Genomic DNA, 14,159 nt, shown 5'->3' on the forward strand with positions numbered 1-14,159 from the left:
TAAACAAGGATGTATAGAAATAGAGGAGTAATTTTTGACATTTTTGTCCTCATTCCATTTGTCATATCTGGAGCTCAGTCACCATCTCTTCTACAGAGCAGTCATTGCCAAACTATCCATAAAAACTCAGCTTTGCCTTTGCCCTGTCTGCTCTGTCTTCCCCATACTGACCGGTCTATTTTCAAGATGCAATTTGTTAATAAGATTGATGGCCAAAAATAAAGTAGAGGTGGCCCTCCCAAAACCTTATGAACAAAAAATGAAGTCCTAGGCCTAAAATATGGCAGAAAGTTGATTATTAAAGGGCCTTCTTCTTAATGGTATGACCAAATAATGTCACATTATGCAATTATTATAAATACAATTTTCATATTTACCATGGAAAGATATCCACAGTAATTTGCTGAATTGGGTTGCAGAAATGTATGCAGCATACCCCCATTTCTATTTAAAATACGTGCTATGTGTGCAAAGAACAAATTCTAGAAGGGTAGACATCAATGTTAATGATGGCTATCTCTAGGTGACAAGATTGTAGGAGATCTTTGCTTTTCTCTATACATTTTCTGGCACTTGGAGGATTTTTTTTTCCAATAAGCATATATTACTTCTAAAATTAAAATAATACAATAAAGATAATCCTAGCACTCTGGGAGGCCAAGGCGGGAGGATCACTTGAGCTCAGGAGTTTGAGACCAGCCTGAGCAAGAGCGAGACCCTATCTCTACTAAAAACAGAAAAAATTAGCCAGGCATGTTGGTGAGCATCTGTAGTCTCAGCTACTCAGGAGGCTGAGGCAGGAGGATCACTTGAGCCCAGGAGTCTGAGGCTGCAGTGAACCATCATGATGCCACTGCACTCTAGCCTGGGTGACAGAGAGAGACTCTGTCTCAAAAAATAATAATAATATGATTAAAATATCTCAAAAAAATAAAGATTTCATGAATGAGACTTGTGCAAAAGGTTGTTGGTCAGTATACTCAAAATTTATAAAGGAAAAGTGTCCTCTATCCACTTCCAAGAACGGTGCAAAATCAAGCACCGATGATCCACCGATTTCGAGGAAGTTCAGGGCTGGAGCTTGAGGGGAGGAGGGGACTGCCTTTCCAAGTAAACAATGGCCAGGGGAATCTGAGAAGCCACTGTGGGTGATTCAAGGGTCCCCGGAGACCTAGGTTCTGACCCTGGTACCTACATGTCGGAGACAACGCGGACATTGTAGGTCCCACAGAAAACATTTCTCTCCTCCATCACCACCTGCTGAGTTTCCTGGTTCTGGTATGCAGTCCACAGGCTGTAGTCATTCTAACAAGGGAATACTCGGAGTCAGAGTATGGCGGCACCTTTACCCACAGTCCCAGATCCCTAGCGCGTCCCCCTGCAAGTCTGAGGCTGCTGCTATGTGTGAAGGGGGCCCAGGGGCAGGCACCAAAGTGATCCATGAGTTAGAAAGTGCGGAGTCAAGGGGCCTAATTCTTCTTTCGCCTTTTTGTATTTTCTGTGTGTTCTAATTCCACGAACTTTCGAGGCTGAATTCCAAACGTCACTGATTATACAACTTTTCCAAAAATGAGCTCACAGACGGTATGATCACAGGTGCCGTATGACCAGCCATTGCACGGAAATTGGGGTTTCACAGATATATTCCAGGTACCTGACAGTACCAAGCACACTCACAGGAACTTAAGCCCTGTGTGTAATTACTGCTACACACTCTATGCATTTGCATTTCCAAGTTTTCATACATCTACAAGTTTCATTTGTCCTTACAGCTGCCTCACAAAGTAGGTCACTTGCCCCACGACATGTTCTTATCAGTTTACAGACGAGGTGTCTCAGGGAGGGCAAATAAATTTTATCAAGCCTCGACAGGGGCGCTCTCCTCTGCTTCCCAATCAATCCATCCATCCTTTCTTCCTTCTTTCCTTCCTTCTTTCCTTCCTTCTACCTTCCTTCCTTCCTTTTCCTTTCTTCCTTTGCCCCTTTTTTCCCTCCTGCCTTCCTTTTTTCTTCCTTCCTTTCTTCCTTCCCTCCTTCCTCCATCCCACACTTTCTGAGCAGTTAAGGCATGCTAAATTCTGGCATAGACGACTGAATTGGACTCCAAGTTCCACTTTTCTTCCCAGCCATATGGCACCCTCAAAAAGCAGGAAATAATAGTCACACTAGACTGGCAGGGGAAAAAAAAGTAGAGTGAGTTTATCGTGAAAGCAAAGAAGCCTACAGCATCGTGTTTGCAGCCCAGAGTCCTCCTGGGGACCTCTCCTCTGAAGTCTCCTTCCAAAACCTTAGCCTTCTCCATGCCTTTAGACTCTTCCCTGATGCCCTCTTTCCTCTGCTCACTCTCCTCCTAAATCTTTAACCAAACAGTGATGCCCACCGAAAAGTCAGCCCCCAGAGGAATCCGCTAACCTGCCCCGCCTCCACGGTCTGAGCAGTGTCCCATATCCTGGCTTGAATTCAACCAGGCTTCCCTGGCTTCTCCTGGCCCAGGCAGGAAGTCCCTGGTCCTGGCTCATTTCCTAAGTTTTGTGAGTCCTCGAAGCCACATGGCAGAGTCACTGGGAAGGAAAAGACCTGAGTTCAAATCCCAGCTCTGCCACTGACCAGCTATGAGACTGTGGGCAAGTTTCCCAACATCATATCCTTAATGTCCACATCTATAAACCAGGAGTGATGATCCTCCTTGACCTACGGTGAGTATCAAGCAAATGGTGTATGCAAAGCCATGGGCCCCGTGCCTGGCATGCTGCCTGTGCTCACGGCCATCGGCACCCCTCCGAGCACTCACCGCCACCTTCAGAGACCCTGTAACTGCTTAGCCTAGCTATTCTCCTCCAGTCTCCATACTGTGTTACCTGTTTCTCTCCCTTTTCTTGACTTATACATTCCTAGAATATCAAACACTGTCTGAGTACTCCTTGTTGTTGGGCCATTACTAACTGCTTCACCCAAGGAAGAAGGGCATTCATTTTCTTACACTTAATAGAGCAACAGACTTGGAAAGGGCAGGGCTGCACTGGAAACGTGCCTTTATCACTCGACTGGCAGGGAGATCTTGACCTCTCTGAGCCTCAGTTGCTTTATCTATAAAATGGGTGAGTGGACCAGCTCAGAGACAAAAAATTACAGGTCAAAGGAGATTCACAAATGTGCTTTTTTTGGCCCATGTAGTTTTATAAAATGCTTTTATTTGGTTGCCAGCATTTAGGAAAAGAGATTTCATGTGATAGTTTAGATTTCTATCTTCTCTTGAAGGCTCAGATGATCTGGCAGGTCCACAGTACCCCAAGGCAATAATCAGCAGGAGCTGAATAGCAACTGGCTTTTCAGATGGGGCGTAAACTCTGCAGGCTAGCACAGCACAGCCCACCACCCTCCACTGCCCACGCAGCCCACTCCTCCCTTGTGTGGCCTGTCTGGCCCCCAACATGTCTGTCTACATGGGCTACATGGTCTCTCTGGATGCTTTTATTTCTCAGATTCTAATTTATAACGTACAACTTCCTTATGGGGAGCTACAGTCAGATCACCCCTCATTTCATATCCTTTTTGGGACAGTTGAATAAACTTCGAAACAGAGGGACCTTGGGCAGAGAGGAGTGGGCAGGAATGTAACGGTTTTAGCAGTAACTACCACGCCTGCACAGGCAAGACACAGAGCCCAAGAGTCTTCCAATTACTCTTGTTCATCATTGCCCAAGAATTGGTGGGGAGGGCTACAGTTAATTAACTCTCTCCTATCCTGGAACAAAAAGGAACCTGGGAGTGAGAGATGAGGAAGCTGAATTAATTCCAGGCCCTGGACATTCAGGACAAGCGCTAGCCCTTCCCATGTGTCCTTGTTCCTGAGCCACGCACGCCAGAGGCAGGGCTGATAGTGTTGAGGGGAAGCCCAGCTGCGGCCAGCATGGCTCCTGGCCTGGAACTCTCCACTAAATGACCTGGGGCTGTGGACTCAGAACATGGCCGTGGGGGTTGAAGTAACAACCAGATCACCCGCTAATTCAGCAGACGAGGAAATCAAGGCTTCAGAAGAGGTTGCAAGTCAGGGGCAACCAGGAAGAACTCTGATCTCCCTTCGGGAACGTTACCTGCCATGGTCCTCTGTCCTTATTCGAGGGCTGAGCCTGGACTTCAGCCTTCAATGGCCACTAAGAATGGGACACTCACAGCCACTTGCCCCAGGTGCTGCTGGAACCCACCTTGGTTCTCGGCTTCAATTTCTGGCTTTTCACACGTGTGCGCTTCCCGTCATCCGACACTTTAGGGACTGGGACAGGCAGCCTGTTGGCGTAATTTGGATCTATTCCCCTTGTGTAGGACCCCTGGGAAAAAACAGAAAATGGCTGCTCTCGGTTCCACTCTCTAGGAGAAAAGGGAAAAACTAGTTCTTGGCAAAATCCGAAAGGCGGGTAAGCCCTGGCTGAGGAAGGAAGGCCCGGCCCGGCCAGCTGTGCCCACAGTGTGTGCAGACTGACTCGAGGAGGAACCTCGACTGCCTGCAGGGGACCAGCAGGAGACGGGCAGCAGCTTCCAGACTACGGCCGGCCTCACTGCACCTGCTGCTTCTCGTCCTCTGTCATCTCTCTCTACTGGGAAAAAATCCAGGCTACCAAGAACCCATGGCTTAGGGGGAGGCTTCCAGCAAGAAACTAAGAAGTAAAAGTGCTAGAGATGATTACTATCTGGAGGACAATTGCCTTTTAACCTAAAAATAGACTTTGTGGCCTTGTAAACGTCTATGTACCATAGGAGGCTGACGCTGAAACATACTTATGGCTTTCTTATTGCTTAAGCTGCAATAAAACTCCCTGTGGGCAAAACATTTCCCTGTTTTGTGAGGTTTTGGAAAGGGCCTGCCTCTCTGCTCCTGAGTGGTTTCTATGCGTGTTGTCCCTGCTGGCCGCGCTGACAAGAGACTAAATGGTGACCGACGACCGACGGGAGTCTGGACCAAAAGGAAGGGACTGCGGAAGCCTAAGGAGCCGCCGATGTGGAGCAGGCGGCCAGCCAAGGGCCTGCCAGGGCGACAGAAAGGTCAGGCCAGCCTGAACACGGAAGCGAGGCAGGTCTCCAGGTGCTCCCCTCCCAGCCAGGAGTACCTGCAAGACAGAAATCTGGTTCTGAACAAAGTTCTGCCACGACATGTCTATCCTGACCTGCTGAGCCACGGCGGCCCAGTGCTGGCTCACGAAAGCACACTTGTGCAAGGTGTTTCTGTCCAGCAGTCCTGGAGGAAAAAAACAAACATGGACCCATAAACTCCAGAACTGGGCCAAGATGGGAGGTGTCTGTGAAACCTCTAGGCCATCCCAGCATACTTAAAATGTACTTGGAGAGGTGGATGGGCAGGTGACGGATGAAGTCTCGGTATTTGCTGAACACAGAAGACACGTCCTTAACCTCTTCCAGGTCAACCAACAGATTGCAGGGGTCGTACCCAAGCTTGGCACTCCTCGCTTTCCCAGAAAACAGCCTGTTCATCTCCGAAATACACTGCAGCGAACTCTTCCACTGTCCCTCTAGAATGAAGCCAGAGAAAGATGCAAGGTTGAGTTGTCTCTGTCACAACTCCAGGCCAAGAACAAGTCCTTGCCAAAAGCTCTCCCCAAAATAAAGCTCATCAGAGTCTACCCTTAGGCCACTGGATTTCTGTCACCTCTTTGTCTACATGACAATAGAAGCTGCTGACCCAAACATACATGTGCTTTTCAGCCTTCTCAGCTCAAGGAGACATCTATATTAGCAAAGTCTGAAATGGCATCATGGAATTTCCTTGAAAATATCCCAACAAGAAAAAATTGTACATAATTTATAACACAAAAAGGGGGATGAATCAAATCAGAGTTAGTAAAATGTTGGTCATTGTTGAAGCTGGGTGATGGTTATTTGGGTGGTTTTCATACTGTTCTATCTACTTCTGAAATTTGAAATTTCCCATAAAAAAGCATTTTAGTACCTATGCTTTGTGTTTCCTATGGTATTTCCTCTGGTATATTGTGCTTCCTATGGTATTTCATGTATATGTCTTGCTTCAGAACCCAACTTAGGAGGGCCTGGAGTTCAGGGACCTAATTCCCCACTGTTTTTCTTCCCTCCTCAAGACTGAATCCAATGCTACAAAAATAGCTGCTGATGGGCTGGATTCTAGAGCTGCCCACCATGCTGGCACCAGGGCTGGATGATGGGTTATGGCCTGGGGCAGGAGGTCTTCAAAGGAAACCCCCCTGATAGTTTCCTTTCTGATCTCTGCTTTCAAGTGTCTCCAGGTGAAACACGGGCTTTAGCGTATACCGAGCAATTTTAATCCTTGCTTCTCCCCTTACCAGCTGGCGAGCTCACTCACCAGGATTAGATGCTCTCCCCGGCACATTTTTACTTCTTGAGGCTCTGGACAAAGGAAAGGATGTCTGCTGAGTTCTAGCTGCCCGATAGACATGTGAGGTCTCAGAGGTGGGGCTGTACTTTCTTTCGGGTAAAAAATACGCATTGGTGGAACCTTGATCAAGCTCTGAAAAACAAAAGACCAAGACAAAATTGCTCTTTAAAAAGCAGGTGTGTGAAAGAAAATGAGGTGGAGAGAAATGGTTTTATTTTTCCTTCCTTTTTTTTAAATATACATAAAACAGAACAGGGCAGTTATGTTTGTTTTTATTTGGGGCCTCTGAGTTTCTATGCAAAGATCTCAGCAGGCCCCCTGTTCGACTTTCAGCCCATCCCCAGTGCAAAATGCAGTAGAGCTCTATACATTAATATTTAATACAAGGAGAGAGTCATGGGCAGGAACTTCAAGAGGAACTGATTTTGGAAGCTCTTGCTGAATTTCTTTAAAGACAGAAATAACTTCCCTTGAGTCACATTAGAAAATTTAAGTTCTTAGAGTCTTCCCTAGGAAAAGAGGAAGGTTGCAACAACCTGTAACAGGACTCACACAACTCCAAGATAAATAGCCCATTCCTATGGTACAGGATGAGGCCTTTGAAAGGAAGCAGAGAGCGCGTCATGTGGGTACCACCCAGCCCTCCCCTGTGGGGAGTGTGGCCCGGTGCAAGGCGCTCCGGAGGAGATCCTGGTTTTCAGCCCACTTGCTGGGTGACCTAAGCCAATCCCTCAGATTCCCAGAACTTTGGCCTACTGATCTATAAAATTAAGGAATTGGACTAGTTGATCTCTAATCTAATTTATAGTTTTAAAACCCTACGATTCTCTGATTGTTTTCACCAGGTCTTTATTCTATATTATCCTTCTTTTATATCCCTCACACAATAAAGAAGTCAAGTGACATACATTGCAATCTAATCGCTTCCTAGATCATCTAGCTTTAAAATTCTTTAGGATTCCATTAGTCTACAAATGTGACCAAAACTCAAGTCTCACTGGCATTAGGAATTATGCACCTTTAGAGCCCAAACTCTGAAACTCCTCCATGCGCTGATACCTCCCAGCCTTCCCCCACCCCTGCCTGCACCTGCCCTTCTCCACCCTGGACCCCCTGCTCCCAGAGCCCTCCTGATAGCAAGTCTCCAGCCTCCCTTCTGGTTTCTTTTGCTTCCCTGAACCAGCTAGCCAGATGTTTCCAAGATTCTCTCACTAACACCTTAAACCAGTGATTCTCAAAGTGAGGTCCCCAGACCAGCAACACTGGCATCAGCTGGAAACCTGTTAGAGTCAGAAGCTCTGGGGGAGGAGCCCAGAAGTTTGTGTTTTAACAAGCCCTCCTGGAGACAGGATACAAGCTACAGTTTGAGAACTGCCACCCTAGACATATGTGGTCCTTTAGCTATCTCCAGCCTTGGAGAAACTCTACTCCAAGTTTTGATTTTATGTGTAAGCAAGGAATATGATGGAGTGAATGAAAAAAAAAAAAAAAAAGCCCCAAGGTTTGACCTCTTGGCCTAGTTTCTGGGCAGGACAGCTGAAGGCAAAACAATTTAGCAGCTTCTCTCTTAACCCCCTCTGAAGCCCAGTCCAGTCCCTAAAGCAGGAACAACACTAGAATTAAGTGGTCAGAGGCAGGGATCAGACATTTCTCAGTCTAAGGGACACAAAAATCCATTTTAAATGCTTGACATTTAAAAGTTCTGTATTTCCTCCTGCATTTGCCATTTTACAGATTCTTGAAGGAAGTTACATTCTTCAGTTTCTCCTTTGGTAAACAGGATCAGGTGTCAGAACAAGGTGTCAGCTCCAAGAACCCTGTGCTGCATTCTGGACACTCCCCATCTACCTGAGCTTGCCCAGACCTGCAGTTCCCTGCAGGCTCCTGAGGTCTTGCCCTGTGGTCTTTGTGGGCCCTTGTTTACCTGAGATATTATTCTGCTCTCTCAGAAAGAGGACTCTGATCACATTGGCAGCAGTGAGCAGCAATTTGGGGTCGCACATCTGCAGAAGCAAGAGAGTGTAAGTAGCCTTAGTCTGGTGGGTGCTGTTCCCAAACCAGTACAACATCTCCTTCATCTTCTGTTCTACGGTTTTATCCAACATTTGGTTCAACGAGGACCTCGCGGTTTTCCCTTCCTTCTTGCTGAGGTCGATCCGGGACCTGCTATAGATGAAATCCTTCCCCTGTGTGGCCTGAAGGATATTTTGGAAATAGTGTAACAAATATAAGTTATTTAACTGCTCCAGAATGCTAACTAGAAACCTGGTCTGCGATATCTCGTTGATCCTCCGGAACCACTCTTTGGTAGAGAAGATCTTCCATGCCAAGACACACGTCTCACACTTCTGGCACACGGGGACAGAATCATTTCCCCTCTCACAGCGAAAATACGGGGCATTCTTAAGCCTCGACTCCAGGTTTTCCATGATCCTGAGATATCCAGCTCATGTTAGCCTTGCCCATTTGCAACGCCAGCAAACACCAGGGGAACAGGGGAAACGGATAAATACCCAGACTGAGCCTTTTCTATTATAAACATCTCCTGGAGAAAAAGTAAACTGCTGCGATGGGTGGAAAGTGTATGTCTCCCAGAAACTGCCAACAGAAGTCTGGCTTTCTGTACTGACCTCCTTGGAAACATGGCTTTACCGTAAATCTCCTAAACCTGGCGCCATGTATGCAGAGGCAGTTGCTGTATATTCTAGAAGAGCTGGTCATCTCATTTCTAGAACAACAAGAATGCTGTTAGTCAAATTTAAGTAACATGTGGACTCCTTTTAAAGAAAAAAATATAATATATTGTAGAGGCTGGTGTTGAGCTTCAATTGTTGTTGTTATTAATGACTCTTAAATATTCATGAATATAAAATAAGATGTAAACTTCTTATGTTTACAGCCGTTCAGTTATGAGGTGGCTAGCCCAACGATCCTGAGGATCTTTATATTCATTTTCTGAATTCATCATCCAAGTAAAGGCAGAAAGTTATTTAACTGCTTCGGAACGCTGGCCAGAAATCTCACTGCAGTCAAAGTACCCATGCAAATGTTGGGCAGCCCAGAAAAAGAGTTTCTAAGGCACTCTGAGACATTCTCCTACTTCAGACAAGACTAGGCTCAAGCCTTGACTCTAGTACTTAGAAGCTGTACGGTACTGAGCAGGACACCTGGCCGCTCTGGGCCTCAGCGTCTTCACTGTACTTAGGAGGATGGAGCAGATGAAGGTAGATGACAAAAATTGTAGCTACCTCCTAGGATTAGATAAAATATTGATATATTTGAGTAGCTGTTGCTGCTATTGTTATTATTATTATCATCGCTCCAGATAAAACCAAAAGGTTTGCAATACTGCATCCTTCCTAGAGCCCATGTCTGAAGACCAGGCACAATCAGAGGAAGGCAATGGAGGCCATCGCAGGGATGGGGACGACTGGCAATGGCAGTTGCACAGACGGTGAACATCTAGTTCTTCAGGAAGGCCAGACAAAGGAGGATGGCAAGGAGAAGGCAGGCCCAAGGCAGACTTTGGAATATGGGGGGCAGGGATGTTACCCCCAGAAGTGCCACAAGCTAAAAGTATTTTGGTTTTTATTAATTATTTTTTTATTTCTAATAGCCACATAATAAAAGTAGCTTATTTTTATAGGTTCAGATAAACTCAGATATTAATCTGTGAGGCTGATGTACATAAGGACTCAGTTTGATGCACACAGCTCAGTCTTTATTCCGCGTCTGAGTAGTGACTACAGCCCCATGGAGGGGCATGGACTTACGGTCAGAGAGCGAGCGACTAGCTCGAATCTCATCCTGCTTCTTTCTCACTAGCTGTGCGGTCTTGGACAAGCAATTCAGTCCTCTCCCACCCCGATTTCCTGATCTGTAGAAGACACGGTAGTCTCTACCCTGCAGGGTGCTGTGGTGTGAAGATTACATTCATAAACATCGGTGAGCGTGGCAGCTCCTCCTACCCCCTCCCCATCCCCCTCAGCACCACTGCATACGCACACGTGCACACGCAGGCACACACACACACACACACACACACACACACACGGCAACTCACCGGCTTTTCATTAGCACCCAGTACACTGGGTTTCAGACATCAGCCACAGTTCATTTTCCATCCCCTCTACCGCAACACGTGCACATACACACACATTCTCCTCAAACACCAGGGACCAGAGTACGGCATCGCCACACGTGGCACCTCCTTTTCTAAACAGCTTCTTGGCAATGACAAGCGGCAGCCTCCTGAGAACAGAGAGACAAAGGGTGCTCCAGAGCGAGCAAGTGCGAGCAGGTGACTCCCTGCTACCTTGGTCCCTGCCTGCCACTCGCCTGTGCCTTGTGGAGGGCGGGGCCTGCACTTGGCTCAGGAAGGAGCTGGAGCCTTTTGGGATCTGGGCTGAGACTGTGGCCTGGGTGGAGGGCCAGATGGGCCCATAGTGGGGAAGTGGCGCCAGCGGGACCCACAGAGGCGACACATAGGTGTCATCAGAGTGAGGCATAGGAGCCCAGTGGAGAAAACTCTGGGACGGGAAATGCACCTGGAGATCTCTCAAATGTCCAGGCTACAAGCAGCCCACAGGCTTCGTGCCAGGCCCCTACCTTTCCTTTCTGCCCTGCTTTATTCTGTTTCCTTCATGATCCTGGCTAAACCCTGTCACCATACCGCCACAAACCTCCACTTGCTTTTCCCACCCTCCCACGTGGCACGGAGAAGCCCAGGAGCTGTGACCGTGGCTGGCTGGATATAGGACATCACGTCGTCCCCACCGCCTGTGCTGTCGTGTCTGACACTGCCCCAGAGGACCTGAGCCTCTGCTGGTCCAGCCCCATCCCTCTGTCTACCCCACGGCCACCTGCCCTGCTCAGCCAGCAGGGACTCAGGAAAGAGCACAGGTTTCAGGGGAGGAGGACAAAGCAGCAAGCTGGCTCTGCTGTGAGCAGGTAGGAGGGCGAATTATACCCCTGGATAATCCACTCCCTGCTCTCAGCCTACTTCCCTTCCACAAAATAGAGAGGACTGTCCCACCCAGCTCCCAGGCGGCTGTCAGGTCAAATGAATGGACTTTTGTACGGAGAAGCTGTGATGTCTTACCCATCACCTTCCCATCATGTGGTATCACATTTGTTGGCAAAGTTAAATTTTTTAAAAAAAGCTTTTGTTCATGAGAAACCAGTGAGTTTCCAACTCACCAATTTGCCCTTTGGTTTGAAAAGGAGAAGTTAGGGAAACAAGGGCATTGGCTAGAAATGTTTCGTTATCCAGAAGAGGGAGAGCTTAGCACAGAAAAGTTCTCAACTTAGCTGATCCACCCCCGCGCCCGGGGAGGTAGCGTACGCCCAGGGTGGCCAAAAACATCTTTCTGTTGTGCTGACATTGCAGATACTTGCTTCCTGGTGGTTGAAGCACAGAACAGGTTAAAGCCAAGCGTGCATCAGAATCCCTCAGAGGCCTTCTTAAAACAGACTGCCGGGCCCCTCCCAGAGTTCCTGACTCAGTAGCTCTGGGCTGGGACCCTGAGAATGTGCATTTCTGACAAGTTCCCAGGTGACACACTGACGCTGCTGGTCGGGAAGTAAGCTTTGCTCATGTCTCGAAATCTGTGAAGGTAGCTTCATTTCAGAAATAAGCATAAATTACTTAATTCTTTCACAACTTATTACTGAGTGACCTTGAGCAAGTTACATAACCTCTCTGAATGGCTAGTGTTGTCATCTTCATTCCAGAAAATAGAGAAATAGCATGTACCTCACAGGGCTGCAAAGATTAAATGAGCAATGTCAGGGCAGAGACCAGCAGCCTGACACACAAAACCTACCGGATCACCTTCACATCGCAGCGTGAAGCCTGGAGCACCCTGTGGGAAAATAAAGTTTCACTTCAAAACTAAGCTTTGGACGGACGGAAGGGAAGACGGAGGAGGAGCAGCAGGAGGACGGGAGGAGGGGTCTGAAGAAAGGCTGACAGTTTGTACGTGAACTTCTGGAGAGCAGGCTGCTATCTGGAAAGGCCCCAAACACCGAGCTCCTAACGCTCAATTCAACGCCTCACAGATGCCTAAGGCGTTATTTGCAGTTTGGCTGCCACGGCTTGCTAGAATTTTTGAAAATTATTTTTTTATATGAGACAGTAAAATCATGAGTGAGCACGCACGCTCACCCACACGCATACACCCACTTTTTTTCAGGTACTCATCAGGGTCACATCTTAAGTTATGAATTTGGGGAAAAGGATTCTTACCTCAAATGACCAACCACTGATGTACCGCCCTGGTCATTGTGAAATGACCTGTGCTCCCTCTTCTTTTCCAGTACCTGCCTCCCTCCTTCTGGGAGATCCTGAGATTTTTCTCAACAAGACTACAGAGCAAGCCCACGATAGAGATAAAAACTGGGCCTGCCCCCAAACCCAGGGTGGCCAGCACTCTGCCTGAGTCTGACACAGCCAGTGCCCCAAATGTGAATATCAGGGGCAAGTGGCGCAGTGGACCCCCCCTGCAAGGGCGTCCTGCCCAGCCACCGAGACGTCCAATCACAGGAGCAGAGGGAGGGGAGCAGGTGCCGAAACCTGAGGGAGCTGGGACAAGCAGGAAACGTGCATCTGCCTCTCCTCCCACCTTCCATCTGCGGTTACAGGGCTGGAGTGGTGGCTCCGGGAGTGGGGAAGTTGGTCAGTGATGACACAATAGAGAACTCAGTCACCAAAGATGGCCTGAGAGAATGAAGTGGCACACCAGGACACAGAGATGGGGCATCCATTTCATGTATCGCCTCATCTGTCACTGTCTCCAATAATAGATTCCTATCTAGCTCTTCACATACGAACACTTTTCACTTCAACTTAAATCATCTTGTGATCAAAGCTAGTTATCCTCTGGGTTACTCTACCTTAGTACCTAGCACAGTGGTTTACACGTCATAAATGCCACAGATGTTGAATTGACTTGATTTGAGGATAGTCATTCCAAAAACATACTGAGCCAGGCTGACAAGATAAGGGCTTCAAGTTGGGCCAATATTGCTATCTCATCATTCCATCATGAACCACAGGGGGATGTGGGGAGTTACCCAGAATTCATAAGACTCCTGGAAGAGAATGCCTCATGTGCTTGGATTTCAAAAAGCTGAGACAAGAATAACTCACGTAGTGGTTAAGATTACATTGTGACTCTGCAATCACAAATGGCCTGGTCATGGAACAAAACCATCTGGCACCAAAGCAAGCTCTTGACAAGTTCAGGTTTTTGTTTAATTTAGTTTTATTGTGTTTATTTAATAAGTCTGCATAATGGAAGAGGAGATAAAGGTAGGTAGAAACAAAAGAGTGGCACACACTCACACAGCTCGGGAAAATGCCAGAGAATATAAAATAGGCCTTTGTTCTCTGCTTTTCTTTCCTTAGTTTTTTTTATTTGTTTTAGGCAATTTTCAGTTTTCAGACCAAGAGAAAGAAAAAAAGATATGCTCATTGCTTGAAGAAATGACAGAAAGAAAGCAGTTATGCCCAACCCTTACTTTTGCTTTCATCTTTTATATCGAGAAGAAAGGTCTTGAACCTGAAAACTAATAGACAAAAAAAAAAAAAAAGCTGACAGCAAAATAAACTTTAAGACAGGTAAGGAGACACCTAAATGGTTTCTTTCATATGAGATCCAGTGTTCTGGCCTAAACAAATTACATGTCAGGACACTGACACAACTTACCTACGTGACTGCAAATCAGGCAGGAATCTTTGAGAAACCAGGAAAAATAGTAGAAGACGGGAACAGGC

The 14,159-nt window shown here is 47.1% G+C and overlaps 1 protein-coding gene across 2 annotated transcripts in view; it reads right to left on the minus strand.

Annotated features, from left to right (window-relative positions):
• Positions 1-9,167, minus strand: part of FBXW10B (F-box and WD repeat domain containing 10B) — a 30,255-nt gene extending 21,088 nt beyond the window's left edge. The window contains exons 1-7 of one of the 2 annotated variants that reach the window (XM_045526834.1): positions 8,896-8,956; positions 8,307-8,385; positions 6,350-6,514; positions 5,325-5,525; positions 5,106-5,233; positions 4,206-4,328; positions 1,196-1,305 (exon numbers count right to left, since the gene is read on the minus strand). In XM_045526834.1, coding sequence (XP_045382790.1) covers positions 1,196-1,305; positions 4,206-4,328; positions 5,106-5,233; positions 5,325-5,525; positions 6,350-6,514; positions 8,307-8,385 — 806 coding nt within the window. In that variant the 5' untranslated portion in view covers positions 8,896-8,956. Of the gene's footprint in view, positions 1-1,195; positions 1,306-4,205; positions 4,329-5,105; positions 5,234-5,324; positions 5,526-6,349; positions 6,515-8,306 lie in introns of both variants that reach the window. The other variant, XM_045526833.1, reaches the window with a different exon arrangement.
• Positions 9,168-14,159: the final 4,992 nt, after the last annotated feature.

The sequence above is a fragment of the Lemur catta genome, chromosome 15 (assembly GCF_020740605.2).
Source record: "Lemur catta isolate mLemCat1 chromosome 15, mLemCat1.pri, whole genome shotgun sequence".
NCBI classification, from domain to species: Eukaryota; Metazoa; Chordata; class Mammalia; order Primates; family Lemuridae; genus Lemur; species Lemur catta.